The sequence below is a fragment of the Carcharodon carcharias genome, chromosome 34 (assembly GCF_017639515.1).
Source record: "Carcharodon carcharias isolate sCarCar2 chromosome 34, sCarCar2.pri, whole genome shotgun sequence".
Taxonomy (NCBI): Eukaryota; Metazoa; Chordata; class Chondrichthyes; order Lamniformes; family Lamnidae; genus Carcharodon; species Carcharodon carcharias.
In genome coordinates this window covers 18434289-18461568 of record NC_054500.1, presented here as the reverse complement: position 1 = coordinate 18461568, position 27280 = coordinate 18434289, and the positions used below count along the sequence as shown (strand labels likewise).

At 55.4% G+C, this 27280-nt stretch overlaps 1 protein-coding gene across 1 annotated transcript in view; it reads left to right on the top strand.

The window, feature by feature from the left end:
- The window catches only part of vaspb (vasodilator stimulated phosphoprotein b), a 134120-nt gene that overhangs the window by 67454 nt on the left and 39386 nt on the right, over nt 1-27280 (top strand). Inside the window, exons 2-3 of the mRNA XM_041179217.1 lie at nt 6730-6901; nt 10144-10324. Coding sequence (XP_041035151.1) covers nt 6730-6901; nt 10144-10324 — 353 coding nt within the window. The remainder of the gene's footprint in view (nt 1-6729; nt 6902-10143; nt 10325-27280) is intronic.

Below are 27280 nucleotides of genomic sequence, written 5' to 3'. Positions count from 1 at the left end.
CGTGCATGGGCATGTCACGTGTTCGAGGAGTGCCAAGTGTTTCAGGGCAGGAGGCTGGCCAGCCACTCGAAACTTGACCGGGTGACGAGGAGCTGCCCGAACGCCGCCTGGAAGACCCTTGCTAACTCCGAGGGAAAATTGTCGGCAGGCCTGCGAGTGAAGGCAGTGCTGCAGCCAAACCTGTGTGACACTGACTGACGTTCGTGTGCTCACACGCATCATGTGGGGGCGGGCGCAGAATCGAAGAGAGCAGTGCAGCACTCAGTCAGCACTTTGAACATGAGTCATCGCAATCTGGAACATGCTGCCTGAAAGGGTGGTGGGAGTGGACTCATTAGAAACTTTCGAAAGGGAGTTGGCCAAATGCTTAAAAAGGAGCAATTTGCAGGGCCACAGGAACTAATCGGATAGCTTTTTCAAAGAGCCAGCACAGGGGTGATGGAATGAATGGCCACCTCCTGTCCTATATCAGTGCGTGGGCTTTTGTACTTCAAAGGTGCGCTTTTTGTTGTTAAAATCTCCATCTTACAGCAGAGCGCTGATTGGATTAGTCAAGTGAAAAATATACCTGAAGACTAAAACCTCTTCAAGCTGCAAGTTTGGGATCTTTGTGTCTGATGAGAGCAGACGGGGCCTCGGTTTGACATCTCGCCCAGAGGACACTACGTCTGACAGTACAGCTCTCCCTCAGTACTGCACTGGGAGTGTCAGCCTTGATTATGTGCTCAAGTCCTGGAGTGGGACTGGAACCCACAACCTTGTGACTTGGAGATGTGAGTGCTAAAGCCTGAGTTTGAAAGCTGACTTTGCCCCCCCCCCCCCCCCCCCCCCCCCCCCCCCCCCCCCCCCCCCCCCCCCGCCCCGGCAAAGTTGGGGGTAAATCAGGAAAGGGCTCGCGCTCCTAATTTTAATCCAGTGCCTCACTTTGGGTGGGGGAGGGATGAGACACAGCTGCAATGGCACCCAAAGTCAAATAGCTTCCTTAAAGTTGCACACAAACGAAGGGGAGTCTTGAGGTTAATTGAACCCTTTTTGTTAGTTTATTAAAGGTTGCTGAATGAACCCTGGGTCTCACTTGTTTCACTATGTCTACTAAAAATGTAATTTGCTGGCTTATTGCTGACCAGCTTCCTTTCCCTGGTAACTGTTGGTTGCTGAGATGAGAAGCGATCCTGTGGTTGAGATGGAAGTTCCTCATTATTCCAGTTTATTCAACAAACATTCTTCCCATTCCAGGACCACTGACCCATCACTTGCTGGGATCAGACTCTACTGCCCGTGTACATCGTTTCCTCTTCCCCTCTTGCCCCTCCCTGCTGACTGACTGCCTCCTTTAACCCTGCACTCCCCCCCCCACACCAACCGAAAACACAAGATATGTGTAACCTGTTGAACTGAAAAGTAAAATAAAAAAAAGTGTTTATATCTTAATATCTGTTCCCCCTGCCCTCCCAGGGCAGGTACAGTACAGCACGGGGTTAGATACAGAGTAAAGCTCCCTCTACACTGTCCCCATCAAACACTCCCAGGACAGGTACAGCACGGGGTTAGATACAGAGTAAAACTCCCTCTACACTGTCCCCATCAAACACTCCCAGGATAGGTACAGCACGGGGTTAGATACAGAGTAAAGCTCCCTCTACACTGTCCCCATCAAACACTCCCAGGACAGGTACAGCACGGGGTTAGATACAGAGTAAAGCTCCCTCTACACTGTCCCAATCAAACACTCCCAGGGCAGGTACAGCACGAGGTTAGATCCAGAGTAAAGCTCCCCCTACACTGTCCCCATCAAACACTCCCAGGATAGGTACAGCACGGGGTTAGATACAGAGTAAAGCTCCCTCTACACTGTCCCCATCAAACACTCCCAGGGCAGGTACAGCACGGGGTTAGATACAAGGTTAATAAAGCTCCCTCTCCAGTGCATCTTCTGTGCCAGCCTCCTAAATACCTCCCACGGGTGCAGTGCTCTCTCAGTTCCTCCATTTCCCTCAGTAGCTGCTCTGTGACCCTTTCTTGCTGAATTAGGAACAACTTGTGCCCAGGCCTAGTAGGAACGGATTGAGTCTCATTTCACAGGATCCTTACGGGCAGGAGGCAGAGCTGGACCTGAACCAGGTCCCAAAGAGTGAACAATGTTGCGGACTCAGTGTGCCATTGGGTCTGTGAAGTGTATCTCTCTAGGCCCTGTTATTTCTGTCCCTTCCCCTTTTGCAACCCACACCGAAGACTAGAGACAGATTCTAATTTGGACTGACTCAGTCTCAAACCAGGTAATGGAGGTGGCCTTTGGGAAGTTGAGGCTGTTCCACATCCAACTATCTTGCATTTCTTGATAGAGTCATTCGTGGGTCATATCTCTTGCACAATTCCAACCCAGCCCTGGCCGGCCTCTCACTTTCTACCCTCTGTAAACATGAGGTCACCCAAAACTGCCTGTGTCCTAACTCGCACCAAGTTCTGTTCACCCGTCACCTCTATGCTTTGCTGACCGACATTGACTCCTGGGTCAGGGAATTTTAAAACACTCAACCTTGTATTCAAATCCCCCCATGGCCTCATCACCAACCCCCACAGCCCCGTGATCTCCTCCAGCCCTTTGAGATATCCCCTCTCCTCTAATTTTGGCCACTTGCGCATCCCCGATTTCCATCGCTCCACCACTGGCGGCCAAGCCTCCAGCTGCCTGGGCCCCAAGCCTCCGGAATTCCCTCCCTAACCCTAACCACCTCTACCTCTTCCTTTTAAGGAAGTTCCTTAAAATCTGCCCTAATGCTGCCTTTCTCTTTCTAAGGGGAATAGGATAGTTACCTGGAAAAGTGTTTGCAGGGCTGTGGGGGGGGGTGGGGTAGGGGGCTGTGGGGGGGGGGTGGGGTAGGGGGCTGTGGGGGGGGGTGGGGTAGGGGGCTGTGGGGGGGTGGGGTAGGGGGCTGTTGGGGGGGTGGGGTGGGGGGGGGTGGGGTAGGGGGCTGTCGGTGGGGGGGGGTGGGGTAGGGGGCTGTCGGCGGGGGTGGGGTGGGGTAGGGGGCTGTCGGGGGGGGTGGGGGATGGGGGTCTGTCGGGGGGGTGGGGTGGGGGGGGGGTGGGGTAGGGGGCTGTCGGCGGGGTGGGGTAGGGGGCTGTCGGGGGGGGTGGGGGATGGGGGTCTGTCGGGGGGGGTGGGGTGGGGGGGGGTGGGTAGGATGGGGTTGAGCTGTGTCTCTCCCACAGAGAGCTGGCACAGACATGTTGGGCCACATAGCCTCCTGCTTCGTTGTAACCATTGGGGTTTTATACAGCGTTTTAACGTATTATGAGTTATCGTTGACCTGTGCAAGGCTGCCTCCTTGTCCTGCAGTGACAGCTCCTACTACTTCAGAGATAATATTAGCGGGTGGGAGGAGCTACCAGGCTCTGCAATACGATTTCCAAAAATGGAAGTAATTGACCCCTCTGCTCTTTTTCTGGTGATGAGGTTTCTTAACTAATTGCCTCTAATTAAAGCCATGTTACCCAGTGATGATATGCTGGCCTCTGAGTCACTGAGAAGTCATCTCTCTTCCGGTTTGGAGCATCAGCCTGTGAAGCCACAGCCATCTGCAAGGCGATAGCGCTCCCAACATCCCAAATAGTGATAAAAGCAGAATGCTGCGGATGCTGGGAATCTAAAACAAAAACAAAGAAATTGCTGGACAAACTCAGCAGGTCTGAATTTTCAGACCTTCGGTCTGTCCGCAAGCATGACCCAGACCTCCCTGTCGCTCCATTTCAACACCCCACCCTGCTCTCATGCCCACATGTCCGTCCTTGACCTGCTGCATTGTTGCAGTGAAGCTCAACGTAAACTGGAGGAACAGCACCTCATCTTCCGACTAGGCACTTTACAGCCTTCCGGACTGAATATTGAGTTCAACAACTTCAGACCATGAACTCTCTCCTCCACACTCACCCCCCTTTATGTCCCCTTTTGCTAATAATTATTGCATTTTTTATATATATATATATATATATATATATATATTCTTTTCCCACCTATTTCTATTAGTATTTTTAAAATTTATTTCCATCCGTTGTTTTATCTCCACCTTTTAGCCTATTTCAATCCCCACCCCCACTAGGGCTATCTGTCACTTGCTTGTCCTGCTTTCTACCCTTAATGTCACCATTAGCACATCCTTTAGCTAATAGCACCACCGTCAACACCCCTTTGTCCTTTTGTCTATGACACCTTTGGCAATCTCTTCTTTGCCTCCACCTATCACTGGCCTCCTATCCAGCTCCACTGTCCCACCTCCCTCAACCAGCTTATATTTCACCTCGTTTCTATTCCTCTTTAGTTCTGATGAAGAGTCATACGGACTCGAAACTCTGTCTTCTTCTTCCACAGAAGCTATCAGACCCTCTGAGTTTCTCCAGCTGTTTTTGTTTTTACCCCAAATAGTGAGTTACTTACCAAAATAAGGCCGCAGGGTCAAACCAGGGAGCGTTTCTCAATGGAGCCTCCCCTTGGAGGCACTGCTCACTGTCGCCACACTGTGGATGGGCTGAGCGCTCGACTGACCGGTGCAGAGACCGGTAGCTGCAACATCACTGCCCAGCTTGCCTCCCGCTCCCGCCCTTCCAACTTCCTCTCCCATGTCGCCCACCCTCCCCCTCAGACTAACCCCCCCCCCCCCCCCCACCAACGCCCAGATGCCAGGAGAACTCCCAGCGCTCTTCTTTCTAGACATTACAACCTGTGGAGCTGTTAATCCCTTGCTGTGGCTTGTGCTGTGGAATTTAAATCCCGCGATTATAACTGAGGGGGGTGAGATTGTACACTAAGCCAGGGCTGCAGTGTATTACAGGATACTGAAATTCCTGTCATCCTGGAGCAGCCATGGTGGAGTCTTGACAGGGCGAGAGGGTTGGGGGATCTCTCACTGGGGCTCCTGAGCTCTTAACAACGTTTACCCCCTTCAACCAGGCTCACTAATTTCAATCCAATAACCTGGTGATCAGCTGGTTGCTGTTTGTGGGAGCTTGCTGTGCATACCTGGCTGCTGCCTTTCCTGCATTGTAGCAATGTCCGCACTTCAAAAGGTATTTCGTTGGCTTTGGGATGTCCTATGTTATGACCAGAAAGCCGGCGTTAATCACTAGGCAGACCAAATCCCAGAGGGAAACTTGGCTTACGGGCCACACCTTATTTTTTTGTGTTTTGAGACCGAGAAGATGATATACCGATCTCAGCAGTAAAAGGCCCAGTAACACTTGGGGGATTTTAAAAAATTAAAAGTCAGTTTTTTTTTTATTAACGTGAATAAGCAAAAACTTAAGCACACCAAGATTACAGTTACACAATTAAGGTGAGCCTTACAAAACATTCCCCCAAGAAGCTCTCTACCTCACCAAAACCCACAATTAAACATCTCCAGGCAACACTCCCTTATAGAGGTTAACTATAAAAAAAATTCAGTAATATCACAAAAAGCAAGCCGCTGTGGCTTCATTACAGGCTTTCCACCTGACCATGACCTCTACCTTCATACACTGTGGTGAAATCCACTTCAGAATGAAACTGCTTGTTGCAGCCCAAGGCATTTCTGGCTTGACTGGATGGTTGAATCAAAAGGCATCCTCTTCCAGCCTGGAGCTGCCGCTATATCTTAACAGCGAACCACAGTAACTCTTATATACGTTTTTGCCCCCTTCATCTCAGGTTATGTTGTTCTCACACCTCTTTGAAACCCAAATCCTTCCAAATATAAAATCTTTCGTGTTTCTATCTTGCCTTTGCTTTCGGGTCAATAGAGTAATGTCCTTCAAGATGCAAACATGTTTCCCTCTGACTTCCCTTTGATATTCAAACAAACTCTCCACTTAACTAAAATTACAAATGTTAGATCGAACATATTTACTAGTACCTCAAACTTAACACCTATCCTTTTCATGTTTTCAAGCCCTCCCAGACAATCTGACTCCTATCAATCTGTTGCCCAGCTTAATTAAATCTCTCTCACACTCACACACCACCCCCCTCACCTTCTTTATAGAATGACACAATATTCCCCAATAATAATAAAAAGTAACATCCATTCTCGCATCTAAGCTGAAGGGTCTCAGACTCACAATTGCTCATGAGCTCCCCTTTGTTTCCTCTACCTTCTCTCTCCCCTTCACTCCCTCACTCTTTCCCCCCCCCCCCACCCCACCCCCTTTTGGCTATTGTGCTCTCCACCTCCCCTCTTTTTGATTCCTTCACTCATTCCCCCTTCTTTCCCTTTCTTCCTACCTTCTAAGACCACCTTGGCCCCCCTCTCCTCTCCTCTCCCCCTTTCTTCCCTCCCCCTCTGCACTCGCCTCTCCCATCTCTCCTCCCACACCCTCACACCCACTGTCTTGACCCCCGCACCCTCTTACGCCCCCTTGCCTTCTCCTTCCCCCTCCCCTCCCACGACTTGGACAGGAGATCAAGTGATGTCCCCATGGTGATGATGATGATGATGTTGTTGCCAGGCGCCAGCACATTCACTATCTTGCATATGGGCGGCAACGAATGGGTGAAGAGCCTCTCATGCATCCAGCCTGTCTCAGTGGGTTCACACCCACCCCATTTGAAACCCCGAGCTAGACGAGAAAGTAGATTTTTAAAAGCGTTTGTCACGGGCATCATCGAGGGTGATGGTTTCATTGAGAATCTTTATTGGGAATGTAAAGCGGTTTTACTCTCCGAGCTGTCCTGATAACCACTGCTTCCCGTTTCAGCGAGACGAGTATCTGCCAAGCTCGGGCCACGGTGATGCTCTACGACGACGCCAACAAGAAATGGGTTCCGGCAGGTACCGGGCCGCCAGTCTTCAGCCGGGTCCACATCTACCACAACTCCAGCAACAACGCCTTTCGTGTCGTGGGTCGCAAAATACAGCAAGACCAGCAGGTAAGGTGCCAAACGGTCGGCCGCTTTGGGCCCAGTTATCAGAGAGTCTTTTTAAACCGTTCAGAGATGGTGAAAGAAGCATCGCTGAGCCCTGTAACCATTGGGGTTAAGCGAGGAAATGCCTCCGTTCACGCCTTTCTGCTTCGGCGAGATTCCTTTTCTTTGCTTATGTGTTATTTGGTTTACTTAACGCTCGTTAGAAGCTGCATGTATTCATACGCAGGGACCGGTCCTCTACCGGGGCTGCTTTTTTTAATCATTCATTCACGGGATGTGGGGGTGTTGCTGGTTGGGCCAGGATTTATTGCCCATTCCTAATTGCCCCTTGAGAAGGTGGTGGTGAGCCGCCTTCTTGAGCCGCTGCAGTCCATGTGGTGCAGGTACACCCACAGTGCTGTTAGGGAGGGAGTTCCAGGATGTTGACCCAGCGACAGTGAAGGAACGGCCGATATATTTCCAAGTCAGGATGGTGAGTGACTTGGAGGGGAACTTCCAGGTGGTGGTGTTCCCATGTATCTGCTGCCTTTGTCCTTCTAGATGGTAGAGGTTGTGGGTTTGGAAGGTACTGCCTAAGGAGCCTTGGTGAGTTGCTGTAGTGCATCTTGTAGATGGTACACACACTGCTGCTACTGTGCGTCGGTGGTGGAGGGAGTGAATGTTTGTGGATGTGGTGCCAATCAAGCGGCTGCTTTGTCCTGGATGGTGTTGAACTTCTTGAGTGTTGTGGGAGCTGCACTCATCCAGACAAGTGGGGAGTATTCCATCACACTCCTGACTTGTGCCTTGTAGATGGCGGACAGGCTTTGGAGAGTCAGGAAGTGTGTTACTCGCTGCAGAATCCCTATCCGCTGACCTTCTCTTGTAGTCACAGTATTTATATGGCTAGCCCAGTTCAGTTTCTGATTAATGGTAATGCCCAGGATGTTGATAGTGGGGGATTCAGTGATGGTAATGCTATTGGACGTCAAGGCACATGTTCCTTTTACCTGCATTGTGCCTTTTTTTGAGTAAAACAAAAGCGTGCAGGGCAGTAGTTCCGTGGTGCCTTCTCCATGGCAACACCTAGACCGATCCGAGTCAACTTGTCAACCAATCAGCATCCCCTTTGCTCATTCAGTGTGTACAATTGTTGCCTTTGAAATTTGGTATTCTTGAGCCTGTCCTGATGAGTGCAAGATGAAAAACTTTGACAGCATGTCTCTTCTATATGGATTCCAGCAAAGCCTTTGACAAGTTCTCACATGGGAGACTTATAAAGGAGGCAAATGCACATGGGATACAGGGTAATTTGATAAGGTGGATTCAAAATTGGCTTAGTTGTAGGAGGTAGAGAGTGATGACAGAAGGATGCTTTAGTGACTGGAAGCCAGTGTCCAGTGGCGTACCACAGGGATCTGTGCTCGGTCCCCTATTATTTGTCATTTATATAAATGACATAGATGACTATGGGGGGTAGGATTAGTAAGTTTGCGGATGACACAAAGATTGGCCGGGTGGTTAACAGTGAGGTTGAGTCTCTTGGGCTGCAGGAAGATATAGACGGGATGGTCAAATGGGCAGATAAGTGGCAGATGGAATTTAACCCTGAAAAGTGTGAGGTGATACACTTTGGAAGGAGTAATTTGACAAGGAAATATTCAATGAACGGCATGACACTAGGAAGTTCTGAGGAACAAAGGGACCATGGTGTGTGTGTTCATAGATCTCTGAAGGCAGAGGGGCATGTTAGTGGGGTAGTGAAAAAGGCACATGGGACACTTGCCTTTATCAATCGAGGCATAGATTAAAAAGTAGGGAGGACATGTTGGAGTTGTATAGAACCATAGTGAGGCCACAGCTGGAGTACTGTGTGCAGCTCTGGTCGCCACATTATAGGAAGGATGTGATTGCACTGGAGGGAGTGCAGAGGAGATTCACCAGGATGCTGCCTGGGATGAAACATTTAAGTTATGAAGAGAGGTTGGATAGACTTGAGTTGTTTTCGTTGGAGCAGAGAAGACTGAGGGGCGACCTGATCGAGGTGTACAAGATTATGAGGGGGGCATGGACAGGGTGGATAGGGAGCAGCTGTTCCCCTTAGTTAAAGGGTCAGTCACCAGGGGGCATAAGTTCAAGTTGAGGGACAGGAGGTTTAGGGGGGGGATGTAAGGAAAAACTTTTTTACCCAGAAGGTGGTGACAGTCTGGAATGCACTGCCTGGGAGGGTGTTGGAGGTGGGTTGCCTCACATCCTTTAAAAAGTACCTGGCACCGTCATAACATTCAAGGCTATGGGCAAGTGCTGGTAAATGGGATTAGGTAGATAGGTCAGGTGTTTCTCATGTGTCGGTGCAGACTCGATGGGCCAAAGGGCCTCTTCTGCACTGAGATTCCTGTCAGCAATATTCATTCGTTCTTGAGATGTGGGAAAGGCTGGCAATTGTTGTCCATCCCCAGTTGTCCCTTAGGAGGCGATGTTGTGCTGCTTTCTTGAATCACTGAAGCCTGTGCGGCGAAGCTACTTGCACATTGTTGGACAGGCCACTGAAGCCTAACGGTCACCTCATTGCACTGGTCATCCCGAGGCCCGGCCTAACCTGAGGACATGGGTTTGAATCCCACCACGGCTTTTAAATTGAAATGAATAAATCTGGAGTGAAATGCTAGTCTCATTAATAAGCGTAAAAGGCCATCTGGTTTAATAATGTCCATGGGGAGAGGAAATCGGCCAGCCTTACCCAGACTGGCCTGGATGTAACTGCAGAGCCACAGGAATGTGGTTTGGCTGCGAAATGGGCAGGCAGGCTGCACAGTTGCATCAATAAAAGCGGCTCAGCACCCCCTTCACACGTTTCCCCTCTCCCTCGGTGATGCTCTGACCCAGATCTGACAGCCTGACCTGGAGTAACTAACATGAGGAGTTAAAACCGGGTGCAGGGCACCCAACCTCTGCTTCCATTAAAGGGTTGGGAAAAACCGATTCGACTGTGACTTTCCAAGAGGATTGAACAAACGCTTGTAAAGGGGAAACGCTTCAGGGCTGCCGGCCAAGAGCAGGGGCAAATGATGGGCAGAGCGGCCTCTGCCCTGGAGCGGCCTGTGATTCGATGAAATGGCAGTGTTTGCCGTTCTTAAAGCGGGTCATGACTCTGAGCCACCCGGCGTTTGTGCGGAGATCCGTTCGTGGTGCTCACCCCTTTTTAATTAGCCGCGGCTGGTGGGGCCCAGCGGGTCATAACCCTGGCCTCCCTTTCTCGTTTCTAGGTTGTGATAAACTGCCCCATCGTCAAGGGCCTCAAGTATAACCAGGCCACGCCGAGTTTCCACCAGTGGCGTGACATGCGTCAGGTCTGGGGGCTGAACTTTGGGAGCAAGGAGGATGCCACGCTCTTTGCCAACGGGATGCACCACGCCCTGGAGGTGCTCGAGGGCACGGCAAGTGTGGGTAAGTGCGACTTTGCCACGCTGGTGAGGTGGAGAGGTATTTTTTTGAGGGGGGAGGGGGGGCCCATTCCCAGGTCAAGGTCAGCCAAGGGTGTCGGTTGCGGGGGGGAGGGGAGCGGAGGGAGTTGGGGGGGTGGGTGGGTGTGGGGGTGGGGCGGGCGGTGGGTGGCAGAGTGTCAAGGGCACGTTCCCCTGGTGAAGTTGGCCACCAGTGATTGGGAAGACGGTACGAGAATTGTACCACGCGATGAAGGGTAGAGAGGTGGGGGCAAACCCACCGCTGGAACTTGGAGGGACATCCCGGGAATACTTTTCAGCATTTAACACCCAAGGATTTGATTTTCGTGCGGCAGCTGTTTTAGGCACAGCGCGATCCCACAAACGGGGATTGCCGTTTTTTAAAAAAAAAACAACCCAAACTGCTTCGCGAACCTTACAAGGCTGACAGAGAGGAACTGTGGGGTGGGGGTGGTGGGTGGTCCAGAAGAAGGAGATAGAAACCTTAAAATTTAAATTCAGCATTTAATTAGGAGACTGGCATCCTCCTGGATGGGGCAATCCTGGAGTTTTCATTCCTCTCGTACCAGCCCGCACTTTCCAAACCTTCAGCTCAAACTCTCTGCGCTGGTTTAAGGTTCAGAATTTGCATTCCTGTAGCGTCTTTCACGACTCCCAGATGCCCCAAAGGTTGACAGCACTCTTGCAGCGTGATATCTACTTAGCGTTTTGTTTTGAGTTTTTAATGTTGGGGCTTCCTCCCTGTGTGTCGGTTTTAACTTTGTAATGTCTTAATATTCTCAATTGGAATTTTTACTGCAGTGAGGGTCTTGCAAGAGGGTTGGTGGCCCTTTAGTTACAAGCGAGGCACCTTTTAACCTTTGAGAGTGAATCACCTTTCACGATGAAAGGGTAACACTTTTATATATAAAAAAATTCCAACGGGACACAGGTTTTGGGAAAGTTCGTGAAAGTTTGGGGACTCATTGGAAAAGTTCAAACCTTTGAGTGCACTGCCGCGAGTGTACGTGTGTGTGTGTACCTGTCTTTCTTTCTCTCTTTGTGTGTGCCTGTCCCCCTATCCGTGTGTGTGTCTGTGTGTGCCTGTCCCCCTCTCCGTGTGTGTGCTTGTGTGTGTGTGCCTGTCCCCCTCTCCGTGTGTGTGTGTGTGCCTGTCCCCCTCTCCGTGTGTGTGTGTGTGCCTGTCCCCCTCTCCGTGTGTGTGTGTGTGCCTGTCCCCCTCTCCGTGTGTGTGTGTGTGCCTGTCCCCCTCTCCGTGTGTGTGTGTGTGCCTGTCCCCCTCTCCGTGTGTGTGTGTGTGCCTGTCCCCCTCTCCGTGTGTGTGTGTGTGCCTGTCCCCCTCTCCGTGTGTGTGTGTGTGCCTGTCCCCCTCTCCGTGTGTGTGTGCCTGTCCCCCTCTCCGTGTGTGTGTGTGTCTGTCCCCTTCTCCGTGTGTGTGTGTGTGTGTGTGCCTGTCCCCTTCTCCGTGTGTGTGTGTGTGTGTGCCTGTCCCCTTCTCCGTGTGTGTGTGTGTGTGTGCCTGTCCCCTTCTCCGTGTGTGTGTGTGTGTGTGCCTGTCCCCTTCTCCGTGTGTGTGTGTGTGTGTGTGCCTGTCCCCTTCTCCGTGTGTGTGTGTGTGTGTGTGCCTGTCCCCTTCTCCGTGTGTGTGTGTGTGTGCCTGTCCCCTTCTCCGTGTGTGTGTGTGTGTGTGTGTGCCTGTCCCCTTCTCCGTGTGTGTGTGTGTGTGTGCCTGTCCCCTTCTCCGTGTGTGTGTGTGTGTGTGTGTGCCTGTCCCCTTCTCCGTGTGTGTGTGCCTGTCCCCTTCTCCGTGTGTGTGTGTGTGTGTGCCTGTCCCCTTCTCCGTGTGTGTGTGTGTGTGTGTGTGCCTGTCCCCTTCTCCGTGTGTGTGTGCCTGTCCCCTTCTCCGTGTGTGTGTGTGTGTGTGTGTGCCTGTCCCCTTCTCCGTGTGTGTGTGTGTGTGTGCCTGTCCCCTTCTCCGTGTGTGTGTGTGTGTGCCTGTCCCCTTCTCCGTCTGTGTGTGTGTGTGTGCTTGTCCCCTTCTCCGCGTGTGTGTGTGTGTGTGTGTGTGTGTGTGCCTGTCCCCTTCTCCGTGTGTGTGTGTGTGTGCCTGTCCCCTTCTCCGTGTGTGTGTGTGTGTGTGCCTGTTCCCTTCTCTGTGTGTGTGTGTGTGTGTGTGTGCCTGTCCCCTTCTCCGTGTGTGTGTGTGTGCCTGTCCCCTTCTCCGTGTGTGTGTGTGTGTGTGTGTGTGCCTGTCCCCTTCTCCGTGTGTGTGTGCCTGTCCCCTTCTCCGTGTGTGTGTGTGTGTGCTTGTCCCCTTCTCCGCGTGTGTGTGTGTGTGTGTGCCTGTCCCCTTCTCCGTGTGTGTGTGTGTGTGCCTGTCCCCTTCTCCGTGTGTGTGTGTGTGCCTGTCCCCTTCTCCGTGTGTGTGTGTGTGCCTGTCCCCTTCTCCGTGTGTGTGTGTGCCTGTCCCCTTCTCCGTGTGTGTGTGTGTGTGCCTGTCCCCTTCTCCGTGTGTGTGTGTGTGTGCCTGTCCCCTTCTCCGTGTGTGTGTGTGTGTGCCTGTCCCCTTCTCGGTGTGTGTGTGTGTGCCTGTCCCCTTCTCGGTGTGTGTGTGTGTGCCTGTCCCCTTCTCGGTGTGTGTGTGTGTGCCTGTCCCCTTCTCCGTGTATGTGTGTGCCTGTCCCCTTCTCCGTGTATGTGTGTGCCTGTCCCCTTCTCCGTGTGTGTGTGTGCCTGTCCCCTTCTCCGTGTGTGTGTGTGCCTGTCCCCTTCTCCGTGTGTGTGTGCCTGTCCCCTTCTCCGTGTGTGTGTGCCTGTCCCCTTCTCCGTGTGTGTGTGCCTGTCCCCTTCTCCGTGTGTGTGTGTGTGTGTGTGCCTGTCCCCTTCTCCGTGTGTGTGTGTGTGTGTGTGTGTGCCTGTCCCCTTCTCCGTGTGTGTGTGTGTGTGTGCCTGTCCCCTTCTCCGTGTGTGTGTGTGCCTGTCCCCTTCTCCGTGTGTGTGTGTGTGTGTGCCTGTCCCCTTCTCCGTGTGTGTGTGTGTGTGCCTGTCCCCTTCTCCGTGTGTGTGTGTGTGTGCCTGTCCCCTTCTCCGTGTGTGTGTGTGTGTGCCTGTCCCCTTCTCCGTGTGTGTGTGTGTGTGTGCCTGTCCCCTTCTCCGTGTGTGTGTGTGTGTGTGCCTGTCCCCTTCTCCGTGTGTGTGTGTGTGTGTGCCTGTCCCCTTCTCCGTGTGTGTGTGTGTGCCTGTCCCCTTCTCCGTGGTGTGTGTGTGTGCCTGTCCCCTTCTCCGTGTGTGTGTGTGTGTGTGTGTGCCTGTCCCCTTCTCCGTGTGTGTGTGTGTGTGTGTGTGTGCCTGTCCCCCTTGTCCGTGTGTGTGTGTGTGTGGTGTGTGTGTGCCTGTCCCCTCTCGTCCGTGTGGTGTGGGCCTGTCCCTTCTCGTGTGTGGTGTGTGTCGTGCCTGTCCCCTTCCTCCGTGTGTGTGGTGTGTGCCTGTCCACCTTCTCCGCTGTGTGTCGTGGTGTGTGCCTGTCCCCTTCTCCGGGTGTGTGTGTGTGTGTGCCTGTCCCTTCTCCGCCGTGTGGTGTGTGTGTGAGCCTGTCCCCTTCTCCGTGTGTGTGGTGTGTGTGTGTGTGTGCCTGTCCCCTTCTCCGTGTGTGTGTAGTGTGCCTGTCCCCTTCTCCGTGTCGTGTGGTGTGCCTGTCCCCTTCTCCGTGTGATGTGTGTGTGTGTGCCTGTCCCCTTCTCCGTGTGTGTGGTGTGTGTGGTGTGCCTGTCCCCTTCTCCGTGTGTGTGTGTGTGTGTGTGTGGTGCCAGTCCCTTCTCAGTGTGTGTGTGTGTGCCTGTCCCTCTCGTGTGTGTGTGTGTGTGTGGCCTGTCCCTTCTCCGTGTGTGGTGGTGTGTGCCTGTCCCCCTTCTCCGCTGTGTGTGTGTTGTGCCTGTCCCCTTCTCCGTGTGTGTGTGTGTGTGTGCCTGTCCCCTTCTCCGTGTGTGTGTGTGTGTGCCTGTCCCCTTCTCCGTGTGTGTGTGTGTGTGTGTGTGTGTGTGCCTGTCCCCTTCTCCGTGTGTGTGTGCCTGTCCCATTCTCCGTGTGTGTGTGTGTGTGTGTGTGTGTGTGTGTGTGTGTGCCTGTCCCCTTCTCCATGTGTGTGTGTGTGTGCCTGTCCCCTTCTCCGTGTGTGTGTGTGTGTGCCTGTCCCCTTCTCCGTGTGTGTGTGTGTGTGCCTGTCCCCTTCTCCGTGTGTGTGTGTGTGTGTGTGTGCCTGTCCCCTTCTCCGTGTGTGTGTGTGTGTGTGTGTGTGTGTGCCTGTCCCCTTCTCCGTGTGTGTGTGTGTGCCTGTCCCCTTCTCCGTGTGTGTGTGTGTGTGCCTGTCCCCTTCTCCGTGTGTGTGTGTGTGTGTGCCTGTCCCCTTCTCCGTGTGTGTGTGTGTGTGTGCCTGTCCCCTTCTCCGTGTGTGTGTGTGTGTGTGCCTGTCCCCTTCTCCGTGTGTGTGTGTGTGCCTGTCCCCTTCTCCGTGTGTGTGTGTGTGCCTGTCCCCTTCTCCGTGTGTGTGTGTGTGTGTGTGCCTGTCCCCTTCTCCGTGTGTGTGTGTGTGTGTGTGTGCCTGTCCCCTTCTCCGTGTGTGTGTGTGTGTGTGTGTGTGCCTGTCCCCTTCTCCGTGTGTGTGTGTGTGCCTGTCCCCTTCTCCGTGTGTGTGTGTGTGTGTGCCTGTCCCCTTCTCCGTGTGTGTGTGTGTGCCTGTCCCCTTCTCCGCGTGTGTGTGTGTGCCTGTCCCCTTCTCCGCGTGTGTGTGTGTGCCTGTCCCCTTCTCCGCGTGTGTGTGTGTGCCTGTCCCCTTCTCCGTGTGTGTGTGTGTGTGTGTGTGTGCCTGTCCCCTTCTCCGTGTGTGTGTGTGCCTGTCCCCTTCTCCGTGTGTGTGTGTGCCTGTCCCCTTCTCCGTGTGTGTGTGTGTGTGTGTGCCTGTCCCCTTCTCCGTGTGTGTGTGTGTGTGCCTGTCCCCTTCTCCGTGTGTGTGTGTGTGTGTGTGTGTGTGTGTGTGTGTGTGCCTGTCCCCTTCTCCGTGTGTGTGTGCCTGTCCCATTCTCCGTGTGTGTGTGTGTGTGTGTGTGTGTGTGTGTGTGTGTGCCTGTCCCCTTCTCCGTGTGTGTGTGTGTGTGCCTGTCCCCTTCTCCGTGTGTGTGTGTGTGTGCCTGTCCCCTTCTCCGTGTGTGTGTGTGTGTGTGCCTGTCCCCTTCTCCGTGTGTGTGTGTGTGTGTGTGTGTGTGTGTGCCTGTCCCCTTCTCCGTGTGTGTGTGTGTGTGTGTGTGTGTGCCTGTCCCCTTCTCCGTGTGTGTGTGTGTGCCTGTCCCCTTCTCCGTGTGTGTGTGTGTGTGCCTGTCCCCTTCTCCGTGTGTGTGTGTGTGTGTGTGCCTGTCCCCTTCTCCGTGTGTGTGTGTGTGTGTGTGCCTGTCCCCTTCTCCGTGTGTGTGTGTGTGTGTGCCTGTCCCCTTCTCCGTGTGTGGTGTGTGTGCCTGTCCCTTCTCCGTGTGTGTGTGTGTGCCTGTCCCCTTCTCCGTTGTGTGTGTGTGTGTGTGCCTGTCCCCTTCTCCGTGTGTGTGTGTGTGTGTGTGTGCCTGTCCCCTTCTCCGTGGTGTGTGTGTGTGGTGTGGGTGTGCCTGTCCCCTTCTCCGGGTGTTGTGTGTGCCTGTCCCCTTCTCCGTGGTGTGTGTGGTGTGTGCCTGTCCCCTTCTCCGTGTGTGTGTGTGTGCCTGTCCCCTTCTCCGCTGTGTGTGTGTGTGCCTGTCCCCTTCTCCGCGTGTGTGTGTGGTGCCTGTCCCCTTCTCCGCGTGTGTGTGTGTGCCTGTCCCCTTCTCCGTGTGTGTGTGTGTGTGTGTGTGCCTGTCCCCTTCTCCGTGTGTGTGTGTGCCTGTCCCCTTCTCCGTGTGTGTGTGTGCCTGTCCCCTTCTCCGTGTGTGTGTGTGTGCCTGTCCCCTTCTCCGTGTGTGTGTGTGTGTGTGCCTGTCCCCTTCTCCGTGTGTGTGTGTGTGCCTGTCCCCTTCTCCGTGTGTGTGTGTGTGCCTGTCCCCTTCTCCGTGTGTGTGTGTGTGCCTGTCCCCTTCTCCGTGTGTGTGTGTGTGTGTGTGCCTGTCCCCTTCTCCGTGTGTGTGTGTGTGCCTGTCCCCTTCTCCGTGTGTGTGTGTTTGCCTGTCCCCTTCTCCGTGTGTGTGTGTGTGCCTGTCCCCTTCTCCGTGTGTGTGTGTGTGCCTGTCCCCTTCTCCGTGTGTGTGTGTGTGCCTGTCCCCTTCGTGTGTGTGTGTGTGCCTGTCCCCTTCTCCGTGTGTGTGTGTGTGTGCCTGTCCCCTTCTCCGTGTGTGTGTGTGTGTGTGTGTGTGTGTGTGTGTGTGTGTGCCTGTCCCCTTCTCCGTGTGTGTGTGTGTGTGCCTGTCCCCTTCTCCGTGTGTGTGTGTGTGTGTGCCTGTCCCCCTCTCCGTGTGTGTGTGTGTGCCTGTCCCCTTCTCCGTGTGTGTGTGTGTGTGTGTGTGTGTGTGCGCCTGTCGCCTTCTCCGTGTGTGTGCGCCTGTCGCCTTCTCCGTGTGTGTGTGCCTGTCGCCTCTCCGTGTGTGTGTGCCTGTCGCCTTCTCCGTGTGTGTGTGCCTGTCCCCCTCTCCGTGTGTGTGTGTGTGTGTGTGTGTGTGTGTGTGTGTGTGTGTGTGTGTGTGTGTGTGTGTGCCTGTCCCCTTTTCCGTGTGTGTGTGTGTGTGTGCCTGTCCCCTTTTCCGTGTGTGTGTGTGTGCCTGTCCCCCTCTCCGTGTGTGTGTGTGTGTGTGTGTGTGTGTGTGTGTGCCTGTCCCCTTCTCCGTGTGTGTGTGTGTGTGTGTGCCTGTCCCCCTCTCCGTGTGTGTGTGTGTGTGTGTGCCTGTCCCCTTCTCCGTGTGTGTGTGTGCCTGTCCCCTTTTCCGTGTGTGTGTGTGTGTGCCTGTCCCCTTCTCCGTGTGTGTGTGTGTGTGCCTGTCCCCTTCTCGGTGTGTGTGTGTGTGCCTGTCCCCTTCTCGGTGTGTGTGTGTGTGCCTGTCCCCTTCTCGGTGTGTGTGTGTGTGCCTGTCCCCTTCTCCGTGTATGTGTGTGCCTGTCCCCTTCTCCGTGTGTGTGTGTGCCTGTCCCCTTCTCCGTGTGTGTGTGTGCCTGTCCCCTTCTCCGTGTGTGTGTGCCTGTCCCCTTCTCCGTGTGTGTGTGCCTGTCCCCTTCTCCGTGTGTGTGTGCCTGTCCCCTTCTCCGTGTGTGTGTGCCTGTCCCCTTCTCCGTGTGTGTGTGTGTGTGTGTGCCTGTCCCCTTCTCCGTGTGTGTGTGTGTGTGTGTGCCAGTCCCCTTCTCCGTGTGTGTGTGTGTGTGTGCCTGTCCCCTTCTCCGTGTGTGTGTGTGCCTGTCCCCTTCTCCGTGTGTGTGTGTGCCTGTCCCCCTCTCCGTGTGTGTGTGTGTGCCTGTCCCCTTCTCCGTGTGTGTGTGTGTGTGTGTGTGTGTGTGCGCCTGTCGCCTTCTCCGTGTGTGTGCGCCTGTCGCCTTCTCCGTGTGTGTGTGCCTGTCGCCTCTCCGTGTGTGTGTGCCTGTCGCCTTCTCCGTGTGTGTGTGCCTGTCCCCCTCTCCGTGTGTGTGTGTGTGTGTGTGTGTGTGTGTGTGTGTGTGTGTGTGTGTGTGTGTGTGTGCCTGTCCCCTTTTCCGTGTGTGTGTGTGTGTGTGCCTGTCCCCTTTTCCGTGTGTGTGTGTGTGCCTGTCCCCCTCTCCGTGTGTGTGTGTGTGTGTGTGTGTGTGTGTGTGTGTGCCTGTCCCCTTCTCCGTGTGTGTGTGTGTGTGTGTGCCTGTCCCCCTCTCCGTGTGTGTGTGTGTGTGTGTGCCTGTCCCCTTCTCCGTGTGTGTGTGTGCCTGTCCCCTTTTCCGTGTGTGTGTGTGTGTGTGCCTGTCCCCTTCTCCGTGTGTGTGTGTGTGTGCCTGTCCCCTTCTCGGTGTGTGTGTGTGTGCCTGTCCCCTTCTCGGTGTGTGTGTGTGTGCCTGTCCCCTTCTCGGTGTGTGTGTGTGTGCCTGTCCCCTTCTCCGTGTATGTGTGTGCCTGTCCCCTTCTCCGTGTGTGTGTGTGCCTGTCCCCTTCTCCGTGTGTGTGTGTGCCTGTCCCCTTCTCCGTGTGTGTGTGCCTGTCCCCTTCTCCGTGTGTGTGTGCCTGTCCCCTTCTCCGTGTGTGTGTGCCTGTCCCCTTCTCCGTGTGTGTGTGCCTGTCCCCTTCTCCGTGTGTGTGTGTGTGTGTGTGCCTGTCCCCTTCTCCGTGTGTGTGTGTGTGTGTGTGCCAGTCCCCTTCTCCGTGTGTGTGTGTGTGTGTGCCTGTCCCCTTCTCCGTGTGTGTGTGTGCCTGTCCCCTTCTCCGTGTGTGTGTGTGTGTGTGCCTGTCCCCTTCTCCGTGTGTGTGTGTGTGTGCCTGTCCCCTTCTCCGTGTGTGTGTGTGTGTGCCTGTCCCCTTCTCCGTGTGTGTGTGTGTGTGCCTGTCCCCTTCTCCGTGTGTGTGTGTGTGTGTGACTGTCCCCTTCTCCGTGTGTGTGTGTGTGTGTGCCTGTCCCCTTCTCCGTGTGTGTGTGTGTGTGTGCCTGTCCCCTTCTCCGTGTGTGTGTGTGTGCCTGTCCCCTTCTCCGTGTGTGTGTGTGTGCCTGTCCCCTTCTCCGTGTGTGTGTGTGTGCCTGTCCCCTTCTCCGTGTGTGTGTGTGTGTGTGTGTGTGTGTGTGTGTGTGTGTGTGTGTGTGCCTGTCCCCTTCTCCGTGTGTGTGTGTGTGTGTGTGTGTGTGTGTGTGCCCGTCCCCTTCTCAGTGTGTGTGTGTGTGTGTGCCTGTCCCCTTCTCCGTGTGTGTGTGTGTGTGTGTGTGTGTGTGTGTGTGCCTGTCCCCTTCTCTGCGTGTGTGTGTGTGTGTGCCTGTCCCCTTCTCTGCGTGTGTGTGTGTGTGTGTGCCTGTCCCCTTCTCTGCGTGTGTGTGTGTGTGTGCCTGTCCTCTTCTCCGTGTGTGTGTGTGTGTGTGTGTGTGTGCCTGTCCCCTTCTCCGTGTGTGTGTGTGTGTGCCTGTCCCCTTCTCCGTGTGTGTGTGTGTGTGTGTGCCTGTCCCCTTCTCCGTGTGTGTGTGTGCCTGTCCCCTTCTCCGTGTGTGTGTGTGTGTGTGCCTGTCCCCTTCTCCGTGTGTGTGTGTGTGTGCCTGTCCCCTTCTCCGTGTGTGTGTGTGTGTGTGTGTGTGTGTGTGCCTGTCCCCTTCTCCGTGTGTGTGTGCCTGTCCCATTCTCCGTGTGTGTGTGTGTGTGTGTGTGTGTGCCTGTCCCCTTCTCCGTGTGTGTGTGTGTGTGCCTGTCCCCTTCTCCGTGTGTGTGTGTGTGTGCCTGTCCCCTTCTCCGTGTGTGTGTGTGTGTGCCTGTCCCCTTCTCCGTGTGTGTGTGTGTGTGTGTGTGTGTGCCTGTCCCCTTCTCCGTGTGTGTGTGTGTGTGTGTGTGTGTGCCTGTCCCCTTCTCCGTGTGTGTGTGTGTGCCTGTCCCCTTCTCCGTGTGTGTGTGTGTGTGCCTGTCCCCTTCTCCGTGTGTGTGTGTGTGTGTGCCTGTCCCCTTCTCCGTGTGTGTGTGTGTGTGTGCCTGTCCCCTTCTCCGTGTGTGTGTGTGTGTGTGCCTGTCCCCTTCTCCGTGTGTGTGTGTGTGCCTGTCCCCTTCTCCGTGTGTGTGTGTGTGCCTGTCCCCTTCTCCGTGTGTGTGTGTGTGTGTGTGCCTGTCCCCTTCTCCGTGTGTGTGTGTGTGTGTGTGTGCCTGTCCCCTTCTCCGTGTGTGTGTGTGTGTGTGTGTGTGCCTGTCCCCTTCTCCGTGTGTGTGTGTGTGCCTGTCCCCTTCTCCGTGTGTGTGTGTGTGTGTGCCTGTCCCCTTCACCGTGTGTGTGTGTGTGCCTGTCCCCTTCTCCGCGTGTGTGTGTGTGCCTGTCCCCTTCTCCGCGTGTGTGTGTGTGCCTGTCCCCTTCTCCGCGTGTGTGTGTGTGCCTGTCCCCTTCTCCGTGTGTGTGTGTGTGTGTGTGTGTGCCTGTCCCCTTCTCCGTGTGTGTGTGTGCCTGTCCCCTTCTCCGTGTGTGTGTGTGCCTGTCCCCTTCTCCGTGTGTGTGTGTGTGTGTGTGCCTGTCCCCTTCTCCGTGTGTGTGTGTGTGTGCCTGTCCCCTTCTCCGTGTGTGTGTGTGTGTGTGTGTGTGTGTGTGTGTGTGTGCCTGTCCCCTTCTCCGTGTGTGTGTGCCTGTCCCATTCTCCGTGTGTGTGTGTGTGTGTGTGTGTGTGTGTGTGTGCCTGTCCCCTTCTCCGTGTGTGTGTGTGTGTGCCTGTCCCCTTCTCCGTGTGTGTGTGTGTGTGCCTGTCCCCTTCTCCGTGTGTGTGTGTGTGTGCCTGTCCCCTTCTCCGTATGTGTGTGTGTGTGTGTGTGTGTGTGTGCCTGTCCCCTTCTCCGTGTGTGTGTGTGTGTGTGTGTGTGTGCCTGTCCCCTTCTCCGTGTGTGTGTGTGTGCCTGTCCCCTTCTCCGTGTGTGTGTGTGTGTGCCTGTCCCCTTCTCCGTGTGTGTGTGTGTGTGTGCCTGTCCCCTTCTCCGTGTGTGTGTGTGTGTGTGCCTGTCCCCTTCTCCGTGTGTGTGTGTGTGTGTGCCTGTCCCCTTCTCCGTGTGTGTGTGTGTGCCTGTCCCCTTCTCCGTGTGTGTGTGTGTGCCTGTCCCCTTCTCCGTGTGTGTGTGTGTGTGTGTGCCTGTCCCCTTCTCCGTGTGTGTGTGTGTGTGTGTGTGCCTGTCCCCTTCTCCGTGTGTGTGTGTGTGTGTGTGCCTGTCCCCTTCTCCGTGTGTGTGTGTGTGCCTGTCCCCTTCTCCGTGTGTGTGTGTGTGTGTGCCTGTCCCCTTCTCCGTGTGTGTGTGTGTGCCTGTCCCCTTCTCCGCGTGTGTGTGTGTGCCTGTCCCCTTCTCCGCGTGTGTGTGTGTGCCTGTCCCCTTCTCCGCGTGTGTGTGTGTGCCTGTCCCCTTCTCCGTGTGTGTGTGTGTGTGTGTGTGCCTGTCCCCTTCTCCGTGTGTGTGTGTGCCTGTCCCCTTCTCCGTGTGTGTGTGTGCCTGTCCCCTTCTCCGTGTGTGTGTGTGTGCCTGTCCCCTTCTCCGTGTGTGTGTGTGTGTGCCTGTCCCCTTCTCCGTGTGTGTGTGTGTGCCTGTCCCCTTCTCCGTGTGTGTGTGTGTGCCTGTCCCCTTCTCCGTGTGTGTGTGTGTGCCTGTCCCCTTCTCCGTGTGTGTGTGTGTGTGTGTGCGTGTCCCCTTCTCCGTGTGTGTGTGTGTGCCTGTCCCCTTCTCCGTGTGTGTGTGTGTTTGCCTGTCCCCTTCTCCGTGTGTGTGTGTGTGCCTGTCCCCTTCTCCGTGTGTGTGTGTGTGCCTGTCCCCTTCTCCGTGTGTGTGTGTGCCTGTCCCCTTCGTGTGTGTGTGTGTGCCTGTCCCCTTCTCCGTGTGTGTGTGTGTGTGTGTGTGTGTGTGTGTGTGTGTGCCTGTCCCCTTCTCCGTGTGTGTGTGCCTGTCCCATTCTCCGTGTGTGTGTGTGTGTGTGCCTGTCCCCTTCTCCGTGTGTGTGTGTGTGTGCCTGTCCCCTTCTCCGTGTGTGTGTGTGTGTGTGTGTGTGTGTGTGTGTGTGCCTGTCCCCTTCTCCGTGTGTGTGTGTGTGTGCCTGTCCCCTTCTCCGTGTGTGTGTGTGTGTGTGCCTGTCCCCCTCTCCGTGTGTGTGTGTGTGCCTGTCCCCTTCTCCGTGTGTGTGTGTGTGTGTGTGTGTGTGCGCCTGTCGCCTTCTCCGTGTGTGTGCGCCTGTCGCCTTCTCCGTGTGTGTGTGCCTGTCGCCTCTCCGTGTGTGTGTGCCTGTCGCCTTCTCCGTGTGTGTGTGCCTGTCCCCCTCTCCGTGTGTGTGTGTGTGTGTGTGTGTGTGTGTGTGTGTGTGTGTGTGTGTGTGTGTGTGTGTGCCTGTCCCCTTTTCCGTGTGTGTGTGTGTGTGTGCCTGTCCCCTTTTCCGTGTGTGTGTGTGTGCCTGTCCCCCTCTCCGTGTGTGTGTGTGTGTGTGTGTGTGTGTGTGTGCCTGTCCCCTTCTCCGTGTGTGTGTGTGTGTGTGTGCCTGTCCCCCTCTCCGTGTGTGTGTGTGTGTGTGTGTGTGCCTGTCCCCTTCTCCGTGTGTGTGTGTGCCTGTCCCCTTCTCCGTGTGTGTGTGTGTGTGCCTGTCCCCTTCTCCGTGTGTGTGTGTGTGTGCCTGTCCCCTTCTCGGTGTGTGTGTGTGTGCCTGTCCCCTTCTCGGTGTGTGTGTGTGTGCCTGTCCCCTTCTCGGTGTGTGTGTGTGTGCCTGTCCCCTTCTCCGTGTATGTGTGTGCCTGTCCCCTTCTCCGTGTGTGTGTGTGCCTGTCCCCTTCTCCGTGTGTGTGTGCCTGTCCCCTTCTCCGTGTGTGTGTGCCTGTCCCCTTCTCCGTGTGTGTGTGCCTGTCCCCTTCTCCGTGTGTGTGTGCCTGTCCCCTTCTCCGTGTGTGTGTGTGTGTGTGTGCCTGTCCCCTTCTCCGTGTGTGTGTGTGTGTGTGTGCCAGTCCCCTTCTCCGTGTGTGTGTGTGTGTGTGCCTGTCCCCTTCTCCGTGTGTGTGTGTGCCTGTCCCCTTCTCCGTGTGTGTGTGTGTGTGTGTGCCTGTCCCCTTCTCCGTGTGTGTGTGTGTGTGCCTGTCCCCTTCTCCGTGTGTGTGTGTGTGTGCCTGTCCCCTTCTCCGTGTGTGTGTGTGTGTGCCTGTCCCCTTCTCCGTGTGTGTGTGTGTGTGTGCCTGTCCCCTTCTCCGTGTGTGTGTGTGTGTGTGCCTGTCCCCTTCTCCGTGTGTGTGTGTGTGTGTGCCTGTCCCCTTCTCCGTGTGTGTGTGTGTGCCTGTCCCCTTCTCCGTGTGTGTGTGTGTGCCTGTCCCCTTCTCCGTGTGTGTGTGTGTGCCTGTCCCCTTCTCCGTGTGTGTGTGTGTGTGTGTGTGTGTGTGTGTGTGTGTGTGTGTGTGTGTGTGTGTGTGTGCCTGTCCCCTTCTCCGTGTGTGTGTGTGTGTGTGTGTGTGTGTGTGCCCGTCCCCTTCTCAGTGTGTGTGTGTGTGTGTGCCTGTCCCCTTCTCCGTGTGTGTGTGTGTGTGTGTGCCTGTCCCCTTCTCTGCGTGTGTGTGTGTGTGTGCCTGTCCCCTTCTCTGCGTGTGTGTGTGTGTGTGTGCCTGTCCCCTTCTCTGCGTGTGTGTGTGTGTGTGTGTGTGCCTGTCCTCTTCTCCGTGTGTGTGTGTGTGTGTGTGTGTGCCTGTCCCCTTCTCCGTGTGTGTGTGTGTGTGCCTGTCCCCTTCTCCGTGTGTGTGTGTGTGTGTGTGCCTGTCCCCTTCTCCGTGTGTGTGTGTGCCTGTCCCCTTCTCCGTGTGTGTGTGTGTGTGTGCCTGTCCCCTTCTCCGTGTGTGTGTGTGTGTGCCTGTCCCCTTCTCCGTGTGTGTGTGTGTGTGTGTGTGTGTGTGTGCCTGTCCCCTTCTCCGTGTGTGTGTGCCTGTCCCATTCTCCGTGTGTGTGTGTGTGTGTGTGTGTGTGTGTGTGCCTGTCCCCTTCTCCGTGTGTGTGTGTGTGTGCCTGTCCCCTTCTCCGTGTGTGTGTGTGTGTGCCTGTCCCCTTCTCCGTGTGTGTGTGTGTGTGCCTGTCCCCTTCTCCGTGTGTGTGTGTGTGTGTGTGTGTGTGTGCCTGTCCCCTTCTCCGTGTGTGTGTGTGTGCCTGTCCCCTTCTCCGTGTGTGTGTGTGTGCCTGTCCCCTTCTCCGTGTGTGTGTGTGTGTGTGTGCCTGTCCCCTTCTCCGTGTGTGTGTGTGTGTGTGTGTGTGCCTGTCCCCTTCTCCGTGTGTGTGTGTGTGTGTGTGTGTGCCTGTCCCCTTCTCCGTGTGTGTGTGTGTGCCTGTCCCCTTCTCCGTGTGTGTGTGTGTGTGTGCCTGTCCCCTTCTCCGTGTGTGTGTGTGTGCCTGTCCCCTTCTCCGCGTGTGTGTGTGTGCCTGTCCCCTTCTCCGCGTGTGTGTGTGTGCCTGTCCCCTTCTCCGCGTGTGTGTGTGTGCCTGTCCCCTTCTCCGTGTGTGTGTGTGTGTGTGTGTGTGCCTGTCCCCTTCTCCGTGTGTGTGTGTGCCTGTCCCCTTCTCCGTGTGTGTGTGTGCCTGTCCCCTTCTCCGTGTGTGTGTGTGTGTGTGTGTGCCTGTCCCCTTCTCCGTGTGTGTGTGTGTGTGCCTGTCCCCTTCTCCGTGTGTGTGTGTGTGTGTGTGTGTGTGTGTGTGTGTGTGCCTGTCCCCTTCTCCGTGTGTGTGTGCCTGTCCCATTCTCCGTGTGTGTGTGTGTGTGTGTGTGTGTGTGTGTGTGCCTGTCCCCTTCTCCGTGTGTGTGTGTGTGTGCCTGTCCCCTTCTCCGTGTGTGTGTGTGTGTGCCTGTCCCCTTCTCCGTGTGTGTGTGTGTGTGTGCCTGTCCCCTTCTCCGTGTGTGTGTGTGTGTGTGTGTGTGTGTGTGTGCCTGTCCCCTTCTCCGTGTGTGTGTGTGTGTGTGTGTGTGTGCCTGTCCCCTTCTCCGTGTGTGTGTGTGTGCCTGTCCCCTTCTCCGTGTGTGTGTGTGTGTGCCTGTCCCCTTCTCCGTGTGTGTGTGTGTGTGTGCCTGTCCCCTTCTCCGTGTGTGTGTGTGTGTGTGCCTGTCCCCTTCTCCGTGTGTGTGTGTGTGTGTGCCTGTCCCCTTCTCCGTGTGTGTGTGTGTGCCTGTCCCCTTCTCCGTGTGTGTGTGTGTGCCTGTCCCCTTCTCCGTGTGTGTGTGTGTGTGTGTGCCTGTCCCCTTCTCCGTGTGTGTGTGTGTGTGTGTGTGCCTGTCCCCTTCTCCGTGTGTGTGTGTGTGTGTGTGTGTGCCTGTCCCCTTCTCCGTGTGTGTGTGTGTGCCTGTCCCCTTCTCCGTGTGTGTGTGTGTGTGTGCCTGTCCCCTTCTCCGTGTGTGTGTGTGTGCCTGTCCCCTTCTCCGCGTGTGTGTGTGTGCCTGTCCCCTTCTCCGCGTGTGTGTGTGTGCCTGTCCCCTTCTCCGCGTGTGTGTGTGTGCCTGTCCCCTTCTCCGTGTGTGTGTGTGTGTGTGTGTGTGCCTGTCCCCTTCTCCGTGTGTGTGTGTGCCTGTCCCCTTCTCCGTGTGTGTGTGTGCCTGTCCCCTTCTCCGTGTGTGTGTGTGTGCCTGTCCCCTTCTCCGTGTGTGTGTGTGTGTGCCTGTCCCCTTCTCCGTGTGTGTGTGTGTGTGCCTGTCCCCTTCTCCGTGTGTGTGTGTGTGCCTGTCCCCTTCTCCGTGTGTGTGTGTGTGCCTGTCCCCTTCTCCGTGTGTGTGTGTGTGCCTGTCCCCTTCTCCGTGTGTGTGTGTGTGTGTGTGCCTGTCCCCTTCTCCGTGTGTGTGTGTGTGCCTGTCCCCTTCTCCGTGTGTGTGTGTTTGCCTGTCCCCTTCTCCGTGTGTGTGTGTGTGCCTGTCCCCTTCTCCGTGTGTGTGTGTGTGCCTGTCCCCTTCTCCGTGTGTGTGTGTGTGCCTGTCCCCTTCGTGTGTGTGTGTGTGCCTGTCCCCTTCTCCGTGTGTGTGTGTGTGTGTGTGTGTGTGTGTGTGTGTGTGTGCCTGTCCCCTTCTCCGTGTGTGTGTGCCTGTCCCATTCTCCGTGTGTGTGTGTGTGTGTGTGTGTGTGTGTGTGTGTGTGTGTGTGTGCCTGTCCCCTTCTCCGTGTGTGTGTGTGTGTGCCTGTCCCCTTCTCCGTGTGTGTGTGTGTGTGTGTGTGTGTGTGTGTGTGTGTGTGTGTGTGTGTGTGTGTGTGCCTGTCCCCTTCTCCGTGTGTGTGTGTGTGTGTGTGTGCCTGTCCCCTTCTCCGTGTGTGTGTGTGTGTGTGCCTGTCCCCCTCTCCGTGTGTGTGTGTGTGCCTGTCCCCTTCTCCGTGTGTGTGTGTGTGTGTGTGTGTGTGCGCCTGTCGCCTTCTCCGTGTGTGTGCGCCTGTCGCCTTCTCCGTGTGTGTGTGCCTGTCGCCTCTCCGTGTGTGTGTGCCTGTCGCCTTCTCCGTGTGTGTGTGCCTGTCCCCCTCTCCGTGTGTGTGTGTGTGTGTGTGTGTGTGTGTGTGTGTGTGTGTGTGTGTGTGTGTGTGTGTGTGTGTGTGTGTGTGTGTGTGTGTGCCTGTCCCCTTCTCCGTGTGTGTGTGTGTGCCTGTCCCCTTCTCCGTGTGTGTGTGTGTGTGTGCCTGTCCCCTTTTCCGTGTGTGTGTGTGTGCCTGTCCCCCTCTCCGTGTGTGTGTGTGTGTGTGTGTGTGTGTGTGTGTGCCTGTCCCCTTCTCCGTGTGTGTGTGTGTGTGTGTGCCTGTCCCCCTCTCCGTGTGTGTGTGTGTGTGTGTGTGTGCCTGTCCCCTTCTCCATGTGTGTGTGCCTGTCCCCTTCTCCGTGTGTGTGTGTGTGTGTGTGTGTGTGTGCCTGTCCCCTTCTCCGTGTGTGTGTGCCTGTCCCCTTCTCCGTGTGTGTGTGTGTGTGTGTGTGTGTGTGTGTGTGTGCCTGTCCCCTTCTCCGTGTGTGTGTGTGTGTGTGTGTTTGTGCCTGTCCCCTTCTCCGTGTGTGTGTGTGTGTGTGTGTGTGCCTGTCCCCTTCTCCGTGTGTGTGTGTGTGCCTGTCCCCTTCTCCGTGTGTGTGTGCCTGTCCCCTTCTCCGTGTGTGTGTGCCTGTCCCCTTCTCCGTGTGTGTGTGTGTGTGTGCCTGTCCCCTTCTCCGTGTGTGTGCCTGTCCCCTTCTCCGTGTTTGTGTGTGTGTGTGTGCCTGTCCCCTTCTCCGTGTGTGTGTGTGTGTGTGTGTGCCTGTCCCCTTCTCCGTGTGTGTGTGTGCCTGTCCCCTTCTCCGTGTGTGTGTGTGTGTGTGTGTGTGTGCCTGTCCCCTTCTC